The 21,126-nt window shown below is 42.6% G+C and overlaps 1 protein-coding gene and 1 non-coding gene across 2 annotated transcripts in view; one reads left to right on the forward strand and one right to left on the reverse strand.

The window, feature by feature from the left end:
- Ush2a (usherin) overlaps nt 1–21,126 on the forward strand; it is a 673,376-nt gene that overhangs the window by 337,562 nt on the left and 314,688 nt on the right. Inside the window, exons 32-34 of the mRNA XM_021165303.2 lie at nt 6,798–6,957; nt 8,735–8,906; nt 13,772–13,919. Coding sequence (XP_021020962.1) covers nt 6,798–6,957; nt 8,735–8,906; nt 13,772–13,919 — 480 coding nt within the window. The remainder of the gene's footprint in view (nt 1–6,797; nt 6,958–8,734; nt 8,907–13,771; nt 13,920–21,126) is intronic.
- On the reverse strand, nt 3,193–3,325 carry LOC115032462. The gene has a single exon (XR_003838137.1). It is a non-coding gene; the product is annotated as a small nucleolar RNA SNORA17 (small nucleolar RNA).

The following is a 21,126-nucleotide window of genomic DNA, read 5'->3' on the forward strand; positions in this document are numbered from 1 at the left end:
AGCTGTACCTCCCCATACTCCTTCCTCTGATCTTCCCTCCCATTCCCTGTAACCCTCTCATTTCTCCCCTCTCTCCCTCTCCCTCTCCTTCTCCTTTCCCCTTCCCCACTTCATGCCCCTTCCTCCTCTCTAAGTGAGTATGGTTACTGTTATTTCCAAAGAATCCAAAGAGAATTCTTGACTGAGGATCTAGCTCTCAGACCCCACCCCCACCCCCATCCCCACCCTAACCTGCCTAATCTCTATCAGCACTCCCTCATATCCACAGTCTCCTTCCTCTTACTGACTGCTTGTCTCTTTCCCTTCTATATCCAACTCTTCCCTTTCAATTCTTTCACATTTTCTAAAAAGAATGAAACTGTATGGGGCCAGGAGACCTTGGCTCTCATTCATTCCCATTTTTGTCTTCTTCAGATCATTCCTAATGCACACAACAAACGTTTTTCTCTTACTCAGATGTTTGAATCCCTTCACTTACCTGTTTTCCTCTGTCTCTTGCTTCAATTCTGTTTTTCTTGAGGACAATATCTTTGAAGAAGGTCCACTGTCTTTAACTGTCATCTCTTATACCTTCGTGAGTGAAAGCCTCAGTTCCGACCATACCTGCTCTTGCAATATGCCCTCTCCAGAATTCCTGCAGTGCCCATAGCCACCGGCTCTGGGTCTCTGTCTGTCATCTCAATGAGATAGCCTGTCAAATCAACTGGCTCTCCTGACTCTCTTCTTACTATTTCAAATTTGATATAACTTTCCATATTATTTATAATTGTGTGTGTGTGTGTGTGTGTGTGTGTGTGTGTGTGATTTTCTTTTATTTTACTTTTTAATCTTTGATACAGGGTCTCACTATGTAGCCCAGGCTGGGCTTAAACTCACAACTATCTTTCTGCCTCAGCATTCCCAAGTACTGGGACTATGATATGAACTACAACACCTGAAGTATAAAGATTGTTTAAAAAAAAAAAAACACAAAACTTTTCCTTGTGGTGTGGTGTGTGTGTGAATGAGTGAATTTCACATCATGTTCCCCAATCCAATTCATCTCCCCCTCCCCTCATACCTCCTTTCCACCCTTGCAACCTCCCCATCGAGAGAGAGAGAGAGAGAGAGAGAGAGAGAGAGAGAGAGAGAGAGAGAGAGAAATCTCCTTGTGGAGTCCGTGACGTTCCATAGCGTGCCCCTTTTGTCCACACTTCTTTGCTTGCAAACGTTCATTGCAATGACTGGTCAATCTGATATGAAGCCTCTGACTTCTGCTACTCCATCAACACTAGATCCTCACCGGGACTCCTCTGGAATACCTTGTTGCCCTGGGTCAGGGAGATCCTGTAATTTTGGATGTATCGGACCAGCTCTTTCCTGCACCCTAGGAGCTCATTGGTGGAGGAGATGCTGGGATAGGCCAATCCAAAGCCCTAGACCTGGGCCTGGAGGTATCTGAGCTGATCACCCCTCCTCCCCCAGTCCTCCTGCTCTCACTCCCTTAGGGCTGGCTCTCCAGCAAGCCCCACCCCCAAACCAGAGCCAGCTCTACCCTGCTGCCCAGATCCATGCCTGCTCTCCTGGAGTTACAGCTGGTGAGGGGCATGCTTTCTCCCATTCTCCTGGCCCCATAGCTAGCTTTCTCGTCTGCCATCCATGGTGAAGGAGAAGGGAGGGGAGGAGGACAAACCCTCCTCCTCTGTGACAACTCCCAGCCAGCAAGAGGCAGGGCTGGCTTTCCCACACTCACACCCTTGGGGCCGAGCCACCTACAACCCCTACATTCAGGGTCAGCTCTATGGTACTGCCCAGGTGAAGAGCAGGGTCTTCTCTGCCAAGTACTGCAGCAGTCAAGGGGCGGGGCCAGCTCTTCTGCTCTAATGACCTCAGGGCCAGCTTTCCTGCCTGCTTAGTTGGCAGGGGACCAGAGTAAGGGTATCTCTCCTTGCTCATGTCACTGCACAGTAGGCAAGTGGTAAGGCCAGCTCTCCCACACTCATGCCTTCGGGCCAGTACGCTTGTGCTCCTGTGACCAGAATCAGCTCTATGGTGCTGCCCAGGTGAGATGCAGGGCCCACTGTCTCGAGTACTGCATCTGATAAGGAGCAGGGCCAGCTCCCCTGTTCTCACAACCCCAGGGTCAGGTCTCCCAGGTGGTGGTGAGGAGGTAGAGGGGAGAATGGTTTTTCTCCCTCATCCATGCCATCACAGAGGAGACTAGTGGTGGGGCAGCTCTCCTGTGCTGCTATCCTATAGGTTGGCTCACATGCAACGCCCACAATGTGTGGGGGCTGCTCTCCTGCTCTCGTGCCTCAGGGCTAGCTCACCCAGGGTGCCTGTGTGAGAGGCGGGGCCCATTCTGCACAGCACTTGGACATCAACCTGTCTCCAGGGGCAGCCCAGGCAAGGGATATCTACTTTGTCTTTGGTGGTAACAGACCTCTGCTGCTATAGAGCCATGGTCAGACCCAGATTCAGCCCTTGGTAGAAGCATAGGCCAAAACTCCACCATGGTCCCAACTACTCAAGTCAAGTTGTTTCTCATTACTCTTGAGTCTTTAGTTCTCTCTCTCTCTCTCTCTCTCTCTCTCTCTCTCTCTCTCTCTCTCTCTCTCTGCCTCTCTCTCTGCCTCTCTCTGCCTCTCTCTGTCTCTCTGTCTCTGTCTCTGCCTCTCTCTGTCTCTCTGTCTCTGTCTCTGTCTCTGTCTCTCTCTCTCTCTCTCTCTCCCTCTCTCTCCCTCTCTCTTGCTCGCTCGCTCGCTCTCGCTCTCCCAGTGGCACCCAGGGTCTCTGTAAGTCTGGGGTTCTCTAGTCTTAGGAGTGTTGTGTCCCAGTCATACATCATGGCACCAGGTAGGGGTCATCTCCAGCATGAACTGCCCCCTAGGCTTGCACAGACTATACTGGTACTCATCTCAGGGTAACTTCTTATCCGGGCTTCATGGCACCATTCTAGTGGTCTTCTTGGCTTGCTCCTCTCCCAGCTTGCCCAAGTGGCCCCATGCCACTTGCTCATGGTTGTTTATCTTGAGTTCAGTCCCTGGGGCCTGTGGTCCCAAGCAGGATTCTTCTAGTCACTGGTTTGTTCCCCATCCTGGGAGCTCATCCAAGCCTGCAGTGCAGGATTGGTGGTCATCTCAGGCTGGCTTCCTATCTGGGCCTCCTGGCACCAGCCTGGGGGTCTTCTCAGGCTTGCTTTTCTTTTGGAAGAATGTTAGGCGACTAATCATTCAGATATTTATTGGTCAGAAGACTGAGTGTAGACATAGCCCCTCTCCTCTCTGCCACCTACTGTGCAACACGTGTGACACAGCAGCCACACCTGTAAGGCCTTAGGAGCAGCTCAGTATGAACATTCTTTCTTTTTTTTTTTTTTTTGGTTTTCTGAGACAGGGTTTCTCTGTATAGCCCTGGTTGTCCTGGAACTCACTTTGTAGACAGGCTGGCCTCAAACTCAGAAATTCGCCTGCCTCTGCCTCCCGAGTGCTAGGATTAAAGGCGTGCGACACCACTGTCCAGCCCAATATGAACATTCTTAAGCCCCAAATGTAATGTGCATTAAAGGCATGTCTGTCCTGAAATGAAATGCCTTGTTCATCCACAAAATTGGGGAGTACTTATGCTACAGAATAGTTGGGGTGAACTGTACCACTGACTGGAGAGTGTGATAAGGATTAATTCTTCTGTTTCAGTCCTGCCTCAAGAGCTGTGGTGGTTGAATAATAATGGCTTTGTAGGCTCGGAGATTTGACTACCTAGTCACTCTGGAGTGGCACCATTTAGAAGTATTAGGAGATGTGGCCTTATTGGAGGAACCATGACACTTGAGGTGGGCTTTGAGCTTTCAAAAGCCTAAGCCAGGCCCAGTGGCTCTCTCTCTCTTCCTGCTGCCCGTGGATTCAGATGTAGATCTCACAACTGCTTCTCCAGAACCATGTCTGTCTACATGAAGATAATGGACTAAACCTCTGAAACTATAAGAAAACACCAATTAAATGCTTTTTATTTTTAAATGAGTTGCCAGGGTCCTAGTGTCTCCTCCAAGCAATAGAGAATGAACTAAAACAAGAATCATGCTCACTCTACAGCAAACCGGTTCCTCCTGAGTGCAGTCACCTCCTCATCCTGATCTCCAGTCCCAACAGCCATAGAAATGGATGCTTTCCAACCCAAAGAAGAAGAAAACTTGCCACAGTACAGTCCCTTTGTTATTCTTGCTGCAGGAGTCTATTCCCATCTGTGGCAGATAGCCTGCATGCATTTATGTTAGGTCCTCTAGGCATGGGTTGATAGAGTGCAGAACAGAATATTTTACAGATTGGGGACACTATGTGCAGTCATAACATAATCACTGGGGTTAAGATAACAAAGTCCCAGGTATAAAGGACAAATATGAGATGGCTTTAGAATGAACTTATTTCTTCACCCAATGCAAACTTCGTAGCTGCATCCCTGCCTTAACACCCTGAATGTAACAGAAAAGGGATCTCCAGTTATTACCAAGCAAAGGACACGGAAGTATCAAGTGTCGGTTGCTGTTAACCAAGATGTCCTGATAGGACTAAAATCTATTCAAGGGTCACTCAGAGTTGGCCACATGGACAGTGACTCCTGGCCTAAGTTCTATGCCATCCTGGCTTTCACACCTGAAATGACACAGAATGAAACCCCTCTCTCTTCCTTTCCAGAAAATATAAGGAATGCAGACCCGTGGTAAAGAAGAGAAAGAGAAAGATCACTAAGTTCTTGAAAAGTAGGGACAGGAAAGGAGTACCAAGGACTTACAGTAGACTGTTGATCTGGCAGAGTAGCCCTGTGGGTAGAAGTTGTTCCTAAAATTATCTTTTCTCACATCAGGTGTATTGTGTATTGTGTATCCTTATTCTTGCGGTGACAAAACACCTAAAAGCAACAATTTACAGAAGGGTCACAAAGTAATAGGTCAGCCAGAGGCCCTTGCTAAAAGAATAAAATAAAATAGAATAAAATAAAATTAAATAAGATAACAATTGAAGATGATACCTGTAGTCAACATCTGGACTCCATGAGCTCATGGAAGCATGCACACACACACACACACACACACACACACACACACACACACACACCACATCAGGGTAAGATATCCCTAAGGATATGACTTTTAGGAACCTACCTCTCTCTGTTTTACCCACACTGGTGATGCTTTTTATTTTTTTCCTGTAAGGTGTGCTGGCTAGACCTCCTATATGATAAACAATGTTGCAAAAGTGTAAGCTAAGTAAACTCTTACCTCCTCAAATTGCTTTTGGTCACAGTGTTTCATCACAGCCATAGTATCCCTGAGTAGGACATAAGTTTTATACAATGTTTGTCCAAATGAAGGCACTCCACTTCTTACTCCTGCACATTTGATGAAGTTGCTCTCATCAGCTCTCAGAGTGAGACTGTTTCGTGTTGGTTGGTCACCTTCAGTGTGTCCTTGCCGTATTCCTCTGACCACACTGAGTGAGGGTGCCTGTGTTAGCACAGCACCATTAGATACAATGTAGAAGCTAGAAAGACCCAAGGTTTGGTCAGAAACATGCTGAGTGTCATCTCAGTGACCTCCTTTTGTTCTGAAACAACATTTGCTACAAAATGACTGGATTGCCTTTCTTCTGGTGACCTACATGCTTAACCAATTGATTGTATTTTGCATGAAAATCAGCATGCCTTTCCGAGTTTACTTTTGCTATCAGTATAATGCAAAATCTATTTGCCTGAATTAGGTTGCATTTCATTAATCTTTTAAACATGAAATTGTAATGGTTCAAGGTTAATGAGATTTAAGAATATGTGTTACTTAAATCATGACATATTTCAATGATGTTTCTCAAAATTACTATTTTTAATATTGTGAAGGTACAAATTATATTTAAAGCTTGGTAAACTTGGTCCAAAATTTAGTTAAGAGTATTGAGTATTTTTATATTCGAAGAATTCAGGGCATTTAAGAATGGAGTTGGTAAATCATAGATTTGTGTGTTCTCATTAGGGATGTTATAGTCACTTGGAAAGTAAACAGATATGAAATGCCAAGGAAATTCAAGGGAAGGAACGATTACTCTGGTTAGGGCACTACCCCACTTTTCAAGGTTGCCTTTCATACCTAGCTCAACTGTATCTTGATCTTTCTCAGAGTTCTATATTCATTGATTCAGCTATACAAACCCAAAGCATCTAACATGTCAGCCATGGTATTAGATGCTAAACAAACAAAATGGCTGTGAAGCCATGAGTGTTGTTATTCCGGAGGTATGCACAAAGTGCTATGAGATCAGATGAGAGGAAGATAGCTGCTGCCTGTGCCAAGGTCACATTGGGGTGTGTCAGGGACATCTGACATGTGAAGATACCTGTGCACTCAACTCGGATGATCTAAAGGTCATATATAGACCACGGCCAGAGAGACAGGCAAAAAGAATTTCAAAGTCATTGTTATAGGCTGTATACTTGCATTTCAAAAGCAACTCCTGTTGTCTTCAAACAAATTTGAATATCTCATTTATTTTTAACTAAGACTAAACCCTGAATATGATTTACCTGATCATAGACATTCAAGAAAACAAATCATTAAGATGAAGAAGTCAGATGGCTGTGTGGCTGACACGGGTCCCTGTCAATGTAGCCATGCCATTTAAAAAAGAAGCCCACTTTATTTTTGCTCACTTTCATAATTATTGACTCTTATTTTTATTTTACAATTCCAAGAGGTCAGAATGTAGAAGGGGAGTGAGCTCTTCTGAGAAAGTATATTACGGAGAATAAATTCTTCATTCATTCCCTTTCCCCAGATTTAAGAGTATTCGCAGCCTACTCGATTATAGTTGGTGCATGCACACAAGCAGGGTGCACAAACAGCTCCCAAGTCATCTTGCACACAGCACAGCTTCCGCCAGAGCAAGTGGATCCCCCGGGTTTGACTGTCCTGGATTCTAGGACTATCCATGTACGGTAAGTAGAGCTCTAGTGTCTTGCACATGCTGGCTCATGTCAGAATCCCAATGAGCTCATTCAGCAGGGCTTGTGACATCAGACTAATTGTATTGTGATTAAATGCACAGAAATGATTAGGCCAGTGGTTCTAGAAACCTTTGATTATCACTCGTCAATGTAATCTCCCTTTTGTCTCTAGGCAATCAGGGCAAGCTAAATGTGTATGCAACTTCTGTGCAGTTGTCAGTAAAAGAAAAATGACCACCTACTTATCCACTGTCAAGATTAATACATATCATATGTATGTGCATATATAATTTCTTTTTAAAAAAGATTTATTTTAGTGTGTGTGTGTGTGAGTGTGTCTGTGTGTGTTTGTGTTTGTGTGTGTGTGTGTGTATGCACCACATATGACTGGTGCCTAAGGAGGCCATGAGAGAGCATCAGATCCCTTGGAACTGGAGATTCTGAGAGTTGTGGGCCTCCACAGGAGTGCCCGGAAGCAAAGCTGACCCTCCACAAGAGCAGCCAGATTCCTTCCCCTGTAGTTCAAGTCAGACAGGAATATGACTTTTAAAAATATTTAGATTTTTCTTTGATGTTAGTGACTTCTGTTAACTACTCACTTTATGAGGTCTAAGGTACTGAGTTAAAACTTAATAGATTTGTCTTGTCAATTTATGGGTTTTCATTGCTTACTCCCAGTTTTCTCATCTGTGAACAAAATATTGACACTGAATAAATCATGGCATTCACTCAAACTAAAGAGTTTACCATTCATGTTGTTGTTGTTGTTGTTGTTAGCCTAAGTTCTTGTATTGGCCCTTAGTTGTCTTCAGACAAGCCATTTTATTTGTTTTGAAAGATTCCCCACTTCCCTGAGTATCTCTTAACTGCACTGTCTTCTGTCTGTTCTGCAACTGGCCCTTCTCATCCCCAGGAGGCTGCAACCCTCCTCTGAAAAGAGCATCCCTCCTGCTTCCTCCTGTTCAAATCCTCCATTTGCATATAAAACCTCACAGCTCCAAGAAGCCCCTCCCATTCCCTCCATTCTCCTGGGTCTCTCTGTGTGACCACCTGCTCACTCTGTGCTGGACTGCTGGGTTTGTCAGACCTGCTGTGCATTGCTCTTTCTCTCACACCCCTCAGGGGTACTCAGATGCTCTGTGCTTACCAATTTTTGTCTGATATGCTAAACCCAAGATTAAAAAAAAAATCATACACATTTGTGTATCCTTAACTATTTTAAATTACAATGGACTGTAAAGATGGTTCTCTGAGTACTCACTGCACAGTAGTGAAGATTTGAGTTAAAATCCCCAGAACGCACATAAAAACTGGGTGTGGTCATGCATGCCTGTAACTCCAGTGGTGGTGGGAGGTGCAGGAGAGGGGTCTATTGTTTGCAGTTCTGCCAGTCTAGCTTCAGGGTCCATGAGAGACTTTGTGTACAGGAGTGAAGATCAGGATGATGCCTGAGGAACCCTGATGTCTCCCTCTGGCCTCGATATATGTGAGTCCTTGCCCATGCACAAACACAGACAATAAACACACACACAAAATTGATAAGTAACTAGAAGGCAAAGTCTATGTCACATTTCCTTTAAAATTCTAAGAATAAGCATTTTATAACCATGTATGTTTTAGAGACAATTACATTTGAGCAAAAAAAAAAAAATACATGTAGGTTTTTTACACAGGATTCATTAATATCAATGTGACCATTGATCCTGTGTGTCTCTGTTTAGACATGAATGACTGATGCTAAAATGCTGTAACTTGTGTTCCATTCCAGGTGGAAACAACCAAGGCAACTAAATGGAATTCTGGAGCGCTACATATTATATATATTGAATCCTACACATAACTCCTCAATGTGGAGTGTTGTCTATAACAGCACAGAAAACCTCCAGGCTCACGTGCTCCACCGCCTTTCCCCTGGGGGTCTATACCTCATCAGGCTGAGAGTAAGTCAGCTTAGCTTCTGTCCTTTCCCTTCATCCCATCCTCCCTCCTTCCCAAATCAAACAAACAAACTAACAAAATATCACAAAGCCTGATAGCATAGAATTTATACTGAAAATTCCCCTCAGAGCCTGAAGGTGACGGTTGATTAGCTACATGCTTAGTTTGTATTATTTGAACGAATAAAATAACCATCTGAGTTAGGAGATTTTCCTAGAAATATGGAGAGATGCTCAGAACTAATTTTTTGTTATTTGTAGGACATTATAATTGTTGAGAGCTTTCCCCAAAATGCTTAGATTAATAAGGTGGTTTCCTGTGGTGTGTGTATTGATTCGAAAAACTCCTCACAGTATGAATTTAGATCTTGTATTTTTAAATGAAGATTCAAATGACCCCAAGATAGTCTTGATTGTTATTTCACTGTGATTTATATTAAACTTCTCCTCAGAAGAACAGTCACTTGATGAAACGCCAGAATCCACAGTTTACAGCTTTCCTTGGGAAGAAGGTGGCATTTTTAATGCTAAATGGCACTTCTGCATAGGAAGGTCTTTTAAAAGACCTTGATATTGCTGTGGAGTTTGTACTCCCATTTCCTTTTGCTTTTTGATGAAATATAATCTTTTTTTAAGTTTAATAGCACATCTGAAAATAACTGAATATAAACATGAGGTTGTCCCTATTTGTTTTAAACACCCTCTTCATTTTATGGCAATACCTATATGAGGGTATTTGCTTTGATAAATGCCATAGAAAATATTCTGCTCTTGATTATGAATAAATTTACATTTATGTAGACACTGTGTACGCATTCATTTTACTTAACATGCTCGTGAATGCTCAAAATATTATACCATGAGAAAATAAACTGCATCCCACTGTTGTTAACTGTCTGCCTTGACAGCACAAAACAAGGGCAGGCAGACAATGTGAGACCCTGTTCTGAATGTCCCCCTGTGCCTTGCTGCTCAGCACAGCATGTGGATCTGGGAAGTGACAGTTCGGGTTACTTTAGTCATGTCACCGAAAAGCTAAAAAGTGGACAAAGTTGATTTTCAAAAGCTAATAAATAGTGAAGCCCACACTATTTTCAAAATAGCCGTACACATGAAGACTGTTCAGTCTCAATTGCTTGGAAGCAACCAAGATTAAACAGAAATTGTTGAAACTTGGCATTTTATCAGGAGGTAAGTGGTGTTAAAACGTTCCGCTCCTAAGGCGATTTTTAGGATATACTGTGCAGTCAATCAAAATCCACTTTAATAGCCTAGAGTTTTTAATTTTGTTATAACTTGAAAACTAAGTACCAGTGACTTAGTGGTCTGTTCCCTTGAGTTTTAATTCAGATTTTCTTACTGCTTAACCCAAGGCAAGTGTACACCTCAACTTCTTTTTTTTTTTTTTTTCAGGACAAAAATTAGGGCATTAAATTTAATGGGTTTTAATGTCTTTTTGAGAGAACTAAAATTCTGTGATGCTGAAAAGGTAACCCCAAATAATTACAATATGTGTCGTCTTGATGTCCTTGTGCCTTAAAGGTTGTTATGAAAGCAAAGTTGCTCATTTTCTTTTTAATTCCACCATATTTATCGGGGCAGAAAAATACCCTAGTGCATTTTTCAGGAAGTATTCAACTAAAAGTTTTTCTGTTTGTTAGTTTTAACTTAACTCAGTTAAGCAGTAAATTAAATGAAGCCCGACATTTTAAGGTTTATCCCGGTTAATTGATGGATTATTGTATATTTCACAGTCTCAATATAATAAGTAGCTCTCAAGGTCGTTAGATAAGTGGCGGAGAGCAGGTGTTCCACACGGCACAGTGCCCTTTATGGATTGTTTTAGTGTGTTGACTAAGTGCTTGGGAACAGAACATGCAGACACCAAAGCCCTCCAGTGGCCTTTGAAATAGAGGAAGATCCACTGGGGATTTGAACCCGTGGGATGCAGATCAAACACATAGGCCACAGAGCTACTCCGTGTCACTCCACTTAATGCTTTCCCTAGACTGGGTTATAAGCCCTCCAGATGCAGAAAAGTCGCATCTTCCGGAGTCCTCTGTGCAGAGTACAGACAGTACCTGCTGGAGAGAAGGTGCTGCGAAGACAGCTCGTGTGGGAATGGAGGAACAACTGCCAACTGCAGTCACTCCGGAAAGAGTCTGGGACTTTGAACACTACTCCATGTTTTCTTTTAGAATGTTGGTACTGGAGATGTGCGCTTCCATAGCCTGAAGTCTGCCTGCAGTGATGTTTGTGTTGAAGTTTGATAGGTCTTAATGGTTCCTAATAAATTCAGTAATTTAACAGCTATGGAAAGATGGTATTAATGCAGGCAGGGGCTACTATTTGAAAATACTGTTTGTCACATGATGAATGTTAACTAATGGAAATGGTGAGGTTGACTTTGTGTGTGTGTGTGTGTGTGTGTGTGTGTGTGTGTGTGTGTGTGCGTGTATGTGTGCACATGATTGTGTCTGTGTAGGAGCAGGCACCACGTGTGCATGCATGTGGAGCCCCGTGATCAGTGACATCTGTCTTCTCTTTCTCTTGACTTTATCTTTGGAAATTGAATCTTTCCTGGTAGAAGCCCTCAGGCCTCGCCTATTGTCTAGACTGTTCAGCAAGCTCCAGAGATCCTCCGCAAAGCACCAGGGTTAGAGACGTACAATACCAAGCCACCTTTCTAAATGGGTGCTGGAGATCTGGACTCAGGACCTCATGTTCACATAGTGGGCACTTTACCAGACAATCTCTCTCCCTAAGTCTTAGGCTCCACTTCTCGTGTAAAAGACCAGTTATAGCAACTGTGAAGGGTTTTTTATTTGTTTGTTTATTTATTTGTTTGTTTGTTTTTCCTTCATCCTTCATGCTTTAAAATATCCTACATTCCCTTGGGCCCTGCTTATCTGAAAACAAAATACTAGGAAAAAAAATAAGAATGTTATCTTTAGTAGTTCCTAATAGTGATTATTTCAAAAATTGTCTCGGTAATTAGATTACATGCACATTTTATTGTACCAAACAAAGGCTGTTTAGATCAGAAGTTACAGAGCCGTTGAGGATGGTAGCACAGCACTGTGAGCTTTGTTTTCGAGTGTCTGTGATTGACTAAATACTAGGAGATAGGTCGAAGCAGCTTACTACCTCTCGGGCGTTCACAGTCCTCTCTGTTTTATAAAGATGTCTTCAATCAATCCAGTTATTTACTTATTTTCCTAAGTCAGAATTTCAATCAGTGTTAGACCAATCAGATGCAAGTTTAACAAGAGTCCTCTAGATGCCAAAGCTGAGATCAGGTTGCGAGGCTTTCAACAACTGCTTACACCCCTGTCTTACTGGCCAGAAAGAACATCTCAGCCACTCCAAGCTGCTTCTTCCTCAAGCAACCAGTTTGCAGGTTTCTGATGCCCGTCCAGGGAGCACTCCTCCCAAAGAGGACATTGTATTTATTTTAGAAAGCATCATAAAATTCTCAAAAGAAGGCCAATTTTAGTTTATGCTCCATTTAAATAAATGCAATAGTATATGTCACATAGCACAGTGTTCCTCTGGAGAGAGGTAACGGGGAAAAGTCCTGGACTGTGAGCACAAATGAGAGAGAAAATGGTAGCAATCAGAATTAAGTCTCACTTTGTGAACGGTTTAACAAGCATATACTGCCATGTGCTTTGATCTAAGGGATAAAAACCTGAAAGTACAAATGAACATATTCCCTCTCTTTGAGAAATGGGGTGGTCTTTCTGACAGGTTTGCTTTGATAGCTCAGACACCACACATGGCCCACTTCCTGGATCATTTCTGAGACTTGTAGCATGCAGGTTACAGGCTTGTGTTCTCACAATGAAATGTTCTGGCAGCTGGTTCTTGGGCCAGAGGTAGTTTCTTGCAGCAGGGTTTGGCCACACGGCTAGCCGATTCAGCCTGATTGACAAAAGCTCCATCTTGAAGAGCACTAGAGTTCTTCATTTGCACGTATCTTTGTGTCCTGCGTCAGAAACTCAAGGGAAACCCACAGAGTCTGCCTAGGCGTCTACTGTAATTCAACTGTGCCCATAGATGATGAGCACACTTGTCTGGAACATGCTTGAGCTTATGAGAAGTCATTCTGAAGACATGGGTTACTGCTGTCTTTCCCCTCCCCCTCTGTGTATGTGGGAGGGGGAAATGTGTGTATGTACTCATACAGAGGTCAGCTGTGGACATCATCCCTCATATGCTATCCACCTTGCTTTTTATTGACTTATTTATTCATCTCCACCCAACCCCCTTTGTGTGTATGTGTGTGTGTGCCTGTGTGTGTGCGTGCGCACACATGTGTCTTGTATGTGTGGGAATGTGGTCGGGTCATGTGTGCTTTCCACTTTATTTTGCAGACAGGTTTTCTGGGCTTACATTTTTCTCCTACTGGCTACCCCGTGAGCCCCAGTGATCCATCTGCTCTGAATGCTGGGGACACTGGAGAAGTTTGCCATGTTTGTCTGGGATCCAGACTCAGGGCCTGTGGCTTGGGACACAGCTGCTTAACTCACTAAGCCACGTGCCACAGAGCCACCTGGTTAGTTTTGAAAGGGTTCTCTCACTCTCCTGGAGCTGCTCTCGAGTCAAATGTGGATCTCTAGGCTGTAACATAGGCCAGTTCTTCCTGCACCCTGGGTCATTTTGTGCTTATTAGAAGATGAACTCTCCAGTCTTAAAAAGCAATCTAATTAAATGTTGTCCTTCATCATAGAAACAAACATAGTTGGGGGCAGCAGAGGGAATCTTATTTTCGTGGAATCCGGGGCTCCCTCTGTGAGTTGCCTCTCTTCACCATTCATGTAAACTTTGAGAGCCAGGACTGAAGTGCCTTTCTCTGTCCGCCTTAGGTGTGTACCGGTGGGGGCTGCACAACAAGTGAGCCCAGCCAGGCCCTAATGGAGGAGACGATTCCAGAAGGTGTGCCAGCCCCCAGAGCTCACTCCTACTCACCAGACTCCTTTAACATCTCCTGGACAGAGCCTGGGTATCCGAATGGTGAGTGAACTCTTTTAGCCTGAAGTTAAAAACATGATTAGCAAAAGTAAATTAATATTCTAAATGGCAGCTTATATGTGGTACTTAATTTTTAATGATCATTTTAGCACATAAAATACCTGAGATACTATCCCTGTAGTTAGGGAGAGTGAGCTTTTTAGGCTAACATGCAATTTTGGTGGCTCAAAAGTGCTCCCTCTTGATGGCTCTTGTGTACTGCACGCCACTGTTTAGTGAGCGCTAGGAGAGAGGACAGGGACAAATGCAGACTCTGGGAGAATGTAGCTTTGAGAGTGACATTGTCTTTAGTGACTTTCCCTTTTCAGCGGCCATGAGTTCTTCCTTGGAGAAGTAGAGAGGTGGGGAGGCCGTGGACACAGGGTGTTTCAAATGCTTCTGAGTTAATAAATTTATCTGAAAAGAGGCCACTCAGAACTCATATTCCTTAGAATGCCATTTATAAATATTTCAACATGGAGATTTAGACAATGTATGCATTAAACATGCATATACTTCTACTTAACTTAAGGTGCACCGTGTTCGTATGTGATGTATGTGTCCTTGTGCTGTTTAGAGAGTTAAGAGCGGTCCAGTTAAACACCGCAAAAACAAATCCTCACCGTAAAGACATTTAATAGGGTTTCTCTCTCGGACACTGATCTATTTATAACAGTTATTGGAGATATTGCTAAGATTTGTTAAACATGGAATTTGTTAAACATGTTTAGCTCTGGCAGAACGAACAGTCGGTCAAACCATGTCTCTCTTTGTGACAAAAATCAAAACATATTACTATTGTAGGAACTGTCGTTAAATAACGCAGTGCTGAAAACAGAAGTGGCTTCTGCAAGCATAGCCAGAAAGGATAAAGCAGGACAAAAACCTTGTAGTTTTACCAGATTGACTCATGTTTACTATGAATTAATTACACTATTTCCTCTTAATTAAACTTTTAGCCAGTGAAATAGCTATATATGAGGTAATGGAAAGAATTATGGTAATTAGAAGGAATGATTCTCTCTGCCATTGAAGCTACTCTTGTATGGTTTCAACTTTCTTAATAAAAATAAATGATATCTATAGAATATTATATTAAGCAGCCAAAATCCTTGTCACACTTCTGACTCCACAAAGAAATCTGTCTAGTCCGTAAGTGTCAGTGAAATGTTACTGGTTTGTTCTGATTGGATGGCTGCTAACCTGCAACCTGGTTTGCAGCGAACAGGGCCGTCTTCCAGCCTGGTAGTTGTCACTCAGTCTTCTCCTGCCCTGTGCTCCTCCTGGCTTGCCTGCCCTTTTCTCATTTTTGAGGGTCTTCACTTTATATTCTGTTCATGTGCAAAGCATTTGTTAAATATATCCAGTGAGCAAGAAACAAGGAATATTTGGATAACACATTTATGATAGCATAATGTGTTTAATCTCATTAGAACTTTCTATACTTTTATAGTGGGGCGATGATTAAAGGGGTTGTAGAGATTTCTCAGTGGTAAAGATCACTCCTGCTCTTCTAGAAGACCTTATAGGTTAGCCACAATGTCCTTCCTTGAGTTTAGCATCCCCTCTTATCTTGACCACATGATCTTCCAATGCCTTCCTCATGACACCTACATCATTTGACCTGAACTTAATGATATTTAATTATCTGTCCAGCACTGCCACAGGTGACCAAATACATGAGTCATCCCAGTAGGAAGTCTGAATAAGTGGTATGCCTCTTGTTAGGGTCCAAACTTGGTTTATGCACTTGTAACTTGTGATAACTGCCCTTGCAGGCCCCATCTCACTGTAGCAAAGAGACATTTTCAAATGATGCTGAGTGTTATTTCTCAAACTTGACTACTGGAACCTTGTTGGCAATACTAATTTAAGAATTTGATTCTCAGGCTCCACCCCAGGGGTTTAGACAAGTGTCAGAGAGGATGCTGGGAAATGTTAATAAACTTACCCTGATGACATTCCTCCTTGGGGCACTGCATTAGTTACTGTGTGCTTGCTGAGACACAAATCTCAGGAGAGCAGCTTGCGGAGAGAAGGCTTCATTTTGAGCACAGTTCCAGGGACTCGTTTTTCATGGTACTAGATGGTCATGGCAGTGGGAGCTTGAGGCAGCTGGAGGTGAACAGCCACACTCAGCTCCTTTCTCTTTGGATCTAGTCTGAGACTCCAGCCCGTGGAAGAATGACACCCACAATTAGGGGGATTTGTCCCATGTCAATTAATACAATCTTGATCTTCTCTCCCAGGCATGCCCAGAGGCTACACTGATCTATGTAAGTCCTCACAGCCCAGAGACTCCCCATATAGGCAACTCCAGAGCCCATCACACTGACAATGCAAATGAGCCATCCCAGGTTCCAATTGCCACCTTCACTGCTTTCTGTCCCATCTGAAACCCAGCATGTCCTCATTGGCTTTTCATCCTGTCCCCTGTCTCTTTTATGTCACATGCCACCCAGGGACACTACCCACTTTTACTAGCCCCAAACCTTGGCTTTTACCCATGATCACTCTTGACTCCATTGTATCCTCTGATTTCTCTTGCAGGAACGTCAAAATGAACTCGATGTGTCCAGTTATATGCACAGTCAAAAGCAGAGTACAGCTTTCTCTATATTTTTTATTCAATCCAGGGCTTAGTCCACGAAATCACATCACCCATATTCTTGGTTGGATCTTCCCACATCAATGAACCCAATTAAGAGACTTCCCACAGGCAATGCCATCTACACAATTCCTCAATGAGTTTGTTTTCACAACCAACCAAGATTAAGTTGACAATTAAAACTAGCCAAAACGCATGTCAAAATAGTTGTACTCCTGTAAGAATTTAACAACCTGTTACTAAAGACGTACACAGAGTAGCATGAAGATGGGCAGGATCATGAAGCAGAAGCTATGAAGGAACCTTTACTTGGGTCCATGCTTATGAAGCCTCCATATATAACTCAAGACTACCTACCTAGGGAATGGTATCGCTCACAATGGGCTGCTCCCTTATACACCATTTAACAGTCAAAATAAGAGCTCATAAGAGATGCCCATGGGACACTCCAATCAGGGTCAACCCTCACTTAAGACCCTCTTCTCCAGTGACTCAAGACTATGTCAAGTTGACAGTTAAAGCTGAGTATGATAGTATTTTAATTCCAAAAATTAGCCCATGAAATTTACAATATCCCCATGTACAGATGTAGAAAATTGGATTAATAAGAATTAAACAATTTGATTACTCAAAGTCGAGACAGCTAATTAATGAATGAGGTATGAAAAAATTTTTTTCTGTGAATAGAAGAAACTCATGATTTTTCCCTCCGTCTACCTCTAGCTTTTGCAGACGTATCCTCAGCATAAAGTTCCAACCAGACCTATGAAAATAACAGCAAAAGTTTTACTCACTCACTCTTAATCTCCTATGGGCAAAATTCAAATGCTTACGTGTCTGTTGTGATTTTTTTTCTGGGATTAAGGAAATAACTGTGTATTTTCTTAACGTTTCATTCAGAAATAGCTATTTTCCATAACCAAATATAATTGTATTTTCCTTCCTTCTAGTGCTCAGTTTTAACAGGTGCAATGGATCCCAGAATTCAGTGAGCCACTTAGGGAAACTGCTTGACAGTTTGGAACAAACCTTGGTTAACTTTTATGAAACACCTCCCATCAATTTGTCAGGTAGAATTTCCCAAGCACAGCCTTTTTTAGACTCTGTCGATGCCATTTTTAGGCAAGCATAACAGTAATAAGGCATCTTCTACAGTGTGGGAGCTTCTCTCTCTCTCTCTCTCTCTCTCTCTCTCTCTCTCTCTCTCTTCCTTTTTAATTGAAGGATCAAGTATGCACATAGGGAGGTATCTGCCACACTCAATAAGTATCTAAACCTTGGGGGCAGCATGCAGTTGATATTCTTATTGCCAAACCTCACTGACAAAAAAAAAAAAAAAAGGTTTGGAGCATCGATATTCACTGCGTGTGTTATTTTTATGGCACACGGACACATTGTTGTTTAATTTCTACAGTAAACATAATTCTTCAGTGTAAATAGAGATACCTTGTATTAAATTTACATTGTGTTGTATTGAATTTCCTTGCTTACATATGACAACCCATTGAGCACCTTAGGAAATACAACTTGACATGGCATGATGAAGAGGCAGGAAGATCTATACCCCAGTGGGTATGCTTTACCGGCAATTATGATTCAGCTTGCCTGCTAAATTAAACACCTTAAAAATTCTATCATTGTGGAGACAGATGACAAACTCCAAAGTGCATTACATTAGCCAGCCAATGAAAATTAAGGACTCATTTTGCAAGTTTTCAATGAAGAGCAGTCTGTGGAGCCGGATTAAATAACTGACTCTCTCTCTCTCTCTCTCTCTCTCTCTCTCTCTCTCTCTCTCTCTCTCTCTCCTCTCTCTCTCTCTCTCTCCTTTGCTCTCATCCTTCCTCTCTCCCTATTCCCTATTTTTCTATCTCTTTCTCTTTCTGTGTGTATGAATGCACACAGAGAGAGAGAGAGAGAGAGAGAGAGAGAGAGAGAGAGAGAGAGAGAGAGAGAAACAATCATAGTTTTGTGTAGCTATCTTACTGATTAGTACCCAAAAAGATTAAACAAGGAAAGGCACAGAGAATTTTATGGAAGTGATAGGGGAGTGCCCCTAGTCTTTTGGTTTTAAGTGTCCACACCCTTCTTTGCCCTCCTCCATGTCTTCAAGGCAGTAGGGAAAATGGATATACAGAGTCCACGACCTAGGATGCTGCGTATCCTATTGAGTCCAAATGTGTGGGGACCAACATGTAGCCAAGATGCCTTTTAGCTCTAAGATACTGTGCTACTAGAATTTATCTCAGATGTGCTATTCTCTCTGTGAAGTGGGATACTGGCATATCCACACACTTGCCCTCCACCACACCATCATCTTACCCATGTGACGGTAACAAAAGAAGGAAGTAAAGGGACCTGAGTCTCAGGTCACTGCCCTGGCACCTTCCTGCTGGGCTCTGAACTCCAGGGCTGTGTTCCTCCACAAAATGCCAAGCTATGTCCAATAACCTTTCTTATAATGCCAGATCATCCTTCAAGTTCTAAAACCTGGTATAATCCTTTCCCCACTCATAGATGGAAGTATGTCTGTTGCCCATGGTTCGGTTGGTCTGCTGGGAGTCTTGGCCATTACTAGAAGGGAGGGCTCACAACCACTTTCTCCCTCCTTTGGCCTCCACTCTCATCTCTGTAAACGATCTCTTAGTTGAAATAACCTCAACTGTCCACTGACTGAGTTGCCTGCTGTTGAAAATTTCATTTCATCGACCTTTACAATATTTGTGGGACGCAACAAGGGCAGTTGCAGAAATACATTTTAGCAGCTTTCTCTCATTCTGGGAACAGTAACCAAAGAATACAAGTTTACAATTCCACTCTAGTAAACTCTGTTTTGGTAGATCTTCATCTTAAAAGGAGCCACACTGGAATGGTTCTAGAGGTAGATCTTTGCATTGTTCTGTGACACTTGCATTTTAAGCAACTTGCTGACATCCCAGGGAAAGCTTTTTGCTTCTTATTGTGAAACCTCTGCTACTTATAATAATGGCCCATGATGCTCTCCCTCTTGATGAAATCGTTTCCAGTGTGTGTTGTGCCTATGAGATCATTTTCTCAGAAGAGTGCCATTTCTCCACCCAGCCCAGACTGGCTTAGTTCCTGCCTCCTCACCTGTCACCACTGTATTTTCCACAGGGAGTTCCTTCAAGAGACTCTTTATACACTCACCAGACCTCACCTGTCTTCTTGGTTGTATTATCAAGGTTGTGAAGGCAGCAATCAGGACTATTGTGCTGCATCTCAGTTCCCTGCATGCAGATTGATGCCTGCCATATGGGAGACATTCCATCCACAGCTACTGACCAGCAAGAGCATTACACAAAACAATACAAAATCCTGCAGGGTTTTAAACATAAGAATTAATTCAGTATCCCATCTTTTTGTTCTTTCTGAGCTTAATTGAGGGAGGAAGGATCTAGATGCACATACAAAAACTCTTTGGCATGGATACCACCAGAGAAGAAAGGAGAGCTGGGATCATGAACAAAGAGCTTTCTGAGATGTTGGCAGACTTCTCTTCTTAACTTGAGTTATGATTATGTAACCTAAAAGTAGTTAAAGCTGTCTTTCTCCTAGGAAAAATCACAAGTTCTCCTGAAATGTGTTGTTATCTTATTCTGGTTTTAGTTCCAACTGGTTACTCCATACCCAGGAGAAAAAAATAGCTTTAACATTTGTTGTCCATATACCTTCCTTTCCCTCACCTCCCACTGATCTTATATGTGATTTTGGGTTATTTGTCATGTCCCTTGATCTTGCCCAAGTCAGTACAAGTTCAGAAAAGTGTCAGTGATTCTCCTGGGACATTTGAGGCTCCAAATTCCCTCTGGATGAGTATTTAAGACTACCATTTGACAATGGGAGTGAGAAGACAGTACCAATAGACAAATGAATCCAATGCAGCCCTTTTGGAGCCTCTACTCTAAGGAGACTCAGCCACATTGAAATCCTCACCTATGGCTACTGCTCCTACTGCTTACCTGGGCCATTAGTTTGTTGTCTAGATCTTTTGCTACACTTAGCAGTTTTACATTAATCTTGATTCACCCATTATTCAATCATACCTGCCTTTAATTCTCTTCTTACTTATATAAGAATGGGTTCTATTTCTTATTCTTATTCTTTCTGTCCTTCAAAATAACAAAAATACTAACACATGAGCATTCAATAAATGTTCATATTTTCAATGAGATGTTTTGATCAGATTTGGAATCATAAAAGCGTGTTCAGGTGTAGGAAATTACTACAAACTTAGAGATTAAGCAGAGGCATTGTCAACAGTGGAGTAAGCTTGCCTGGTCTACACCTGCCTGTATGCTCATGAGTTGCATGTCCGTCGCTTGTCTTCCTAGCAGTATTGAGAGCAGTTCTGATACCTAAGAGTTGTCAGGATAGAGGACGTAATCCACACACACCTCATGGTGCCCAATGCCTGCCACAGAATAGGCCACCAGTTCTATGTATTGCTTCAAGTAGTTTTTTACTTAATTAAATTTGTTCTTTGGCAATCATACATATGTAGGATGCATTTAGGTTACTCACACATCCAACCTATCTTACCCTTGCTCCTAAAATTCCCACTTGAAAAATCTCTTTCCAAGA

This window comes from Mus caroli, chromosome 1, assembly GCF_900094665.2.
Source record: "Mus caroli chromosome 1, CAROLI_EIJ_v1.1, whole genome shotgun sequence".
NCBI lineage: Eukaryota > Metazoa > Chordata > Mammalia > Rodentia > Muridae > Mus > Mus caroli.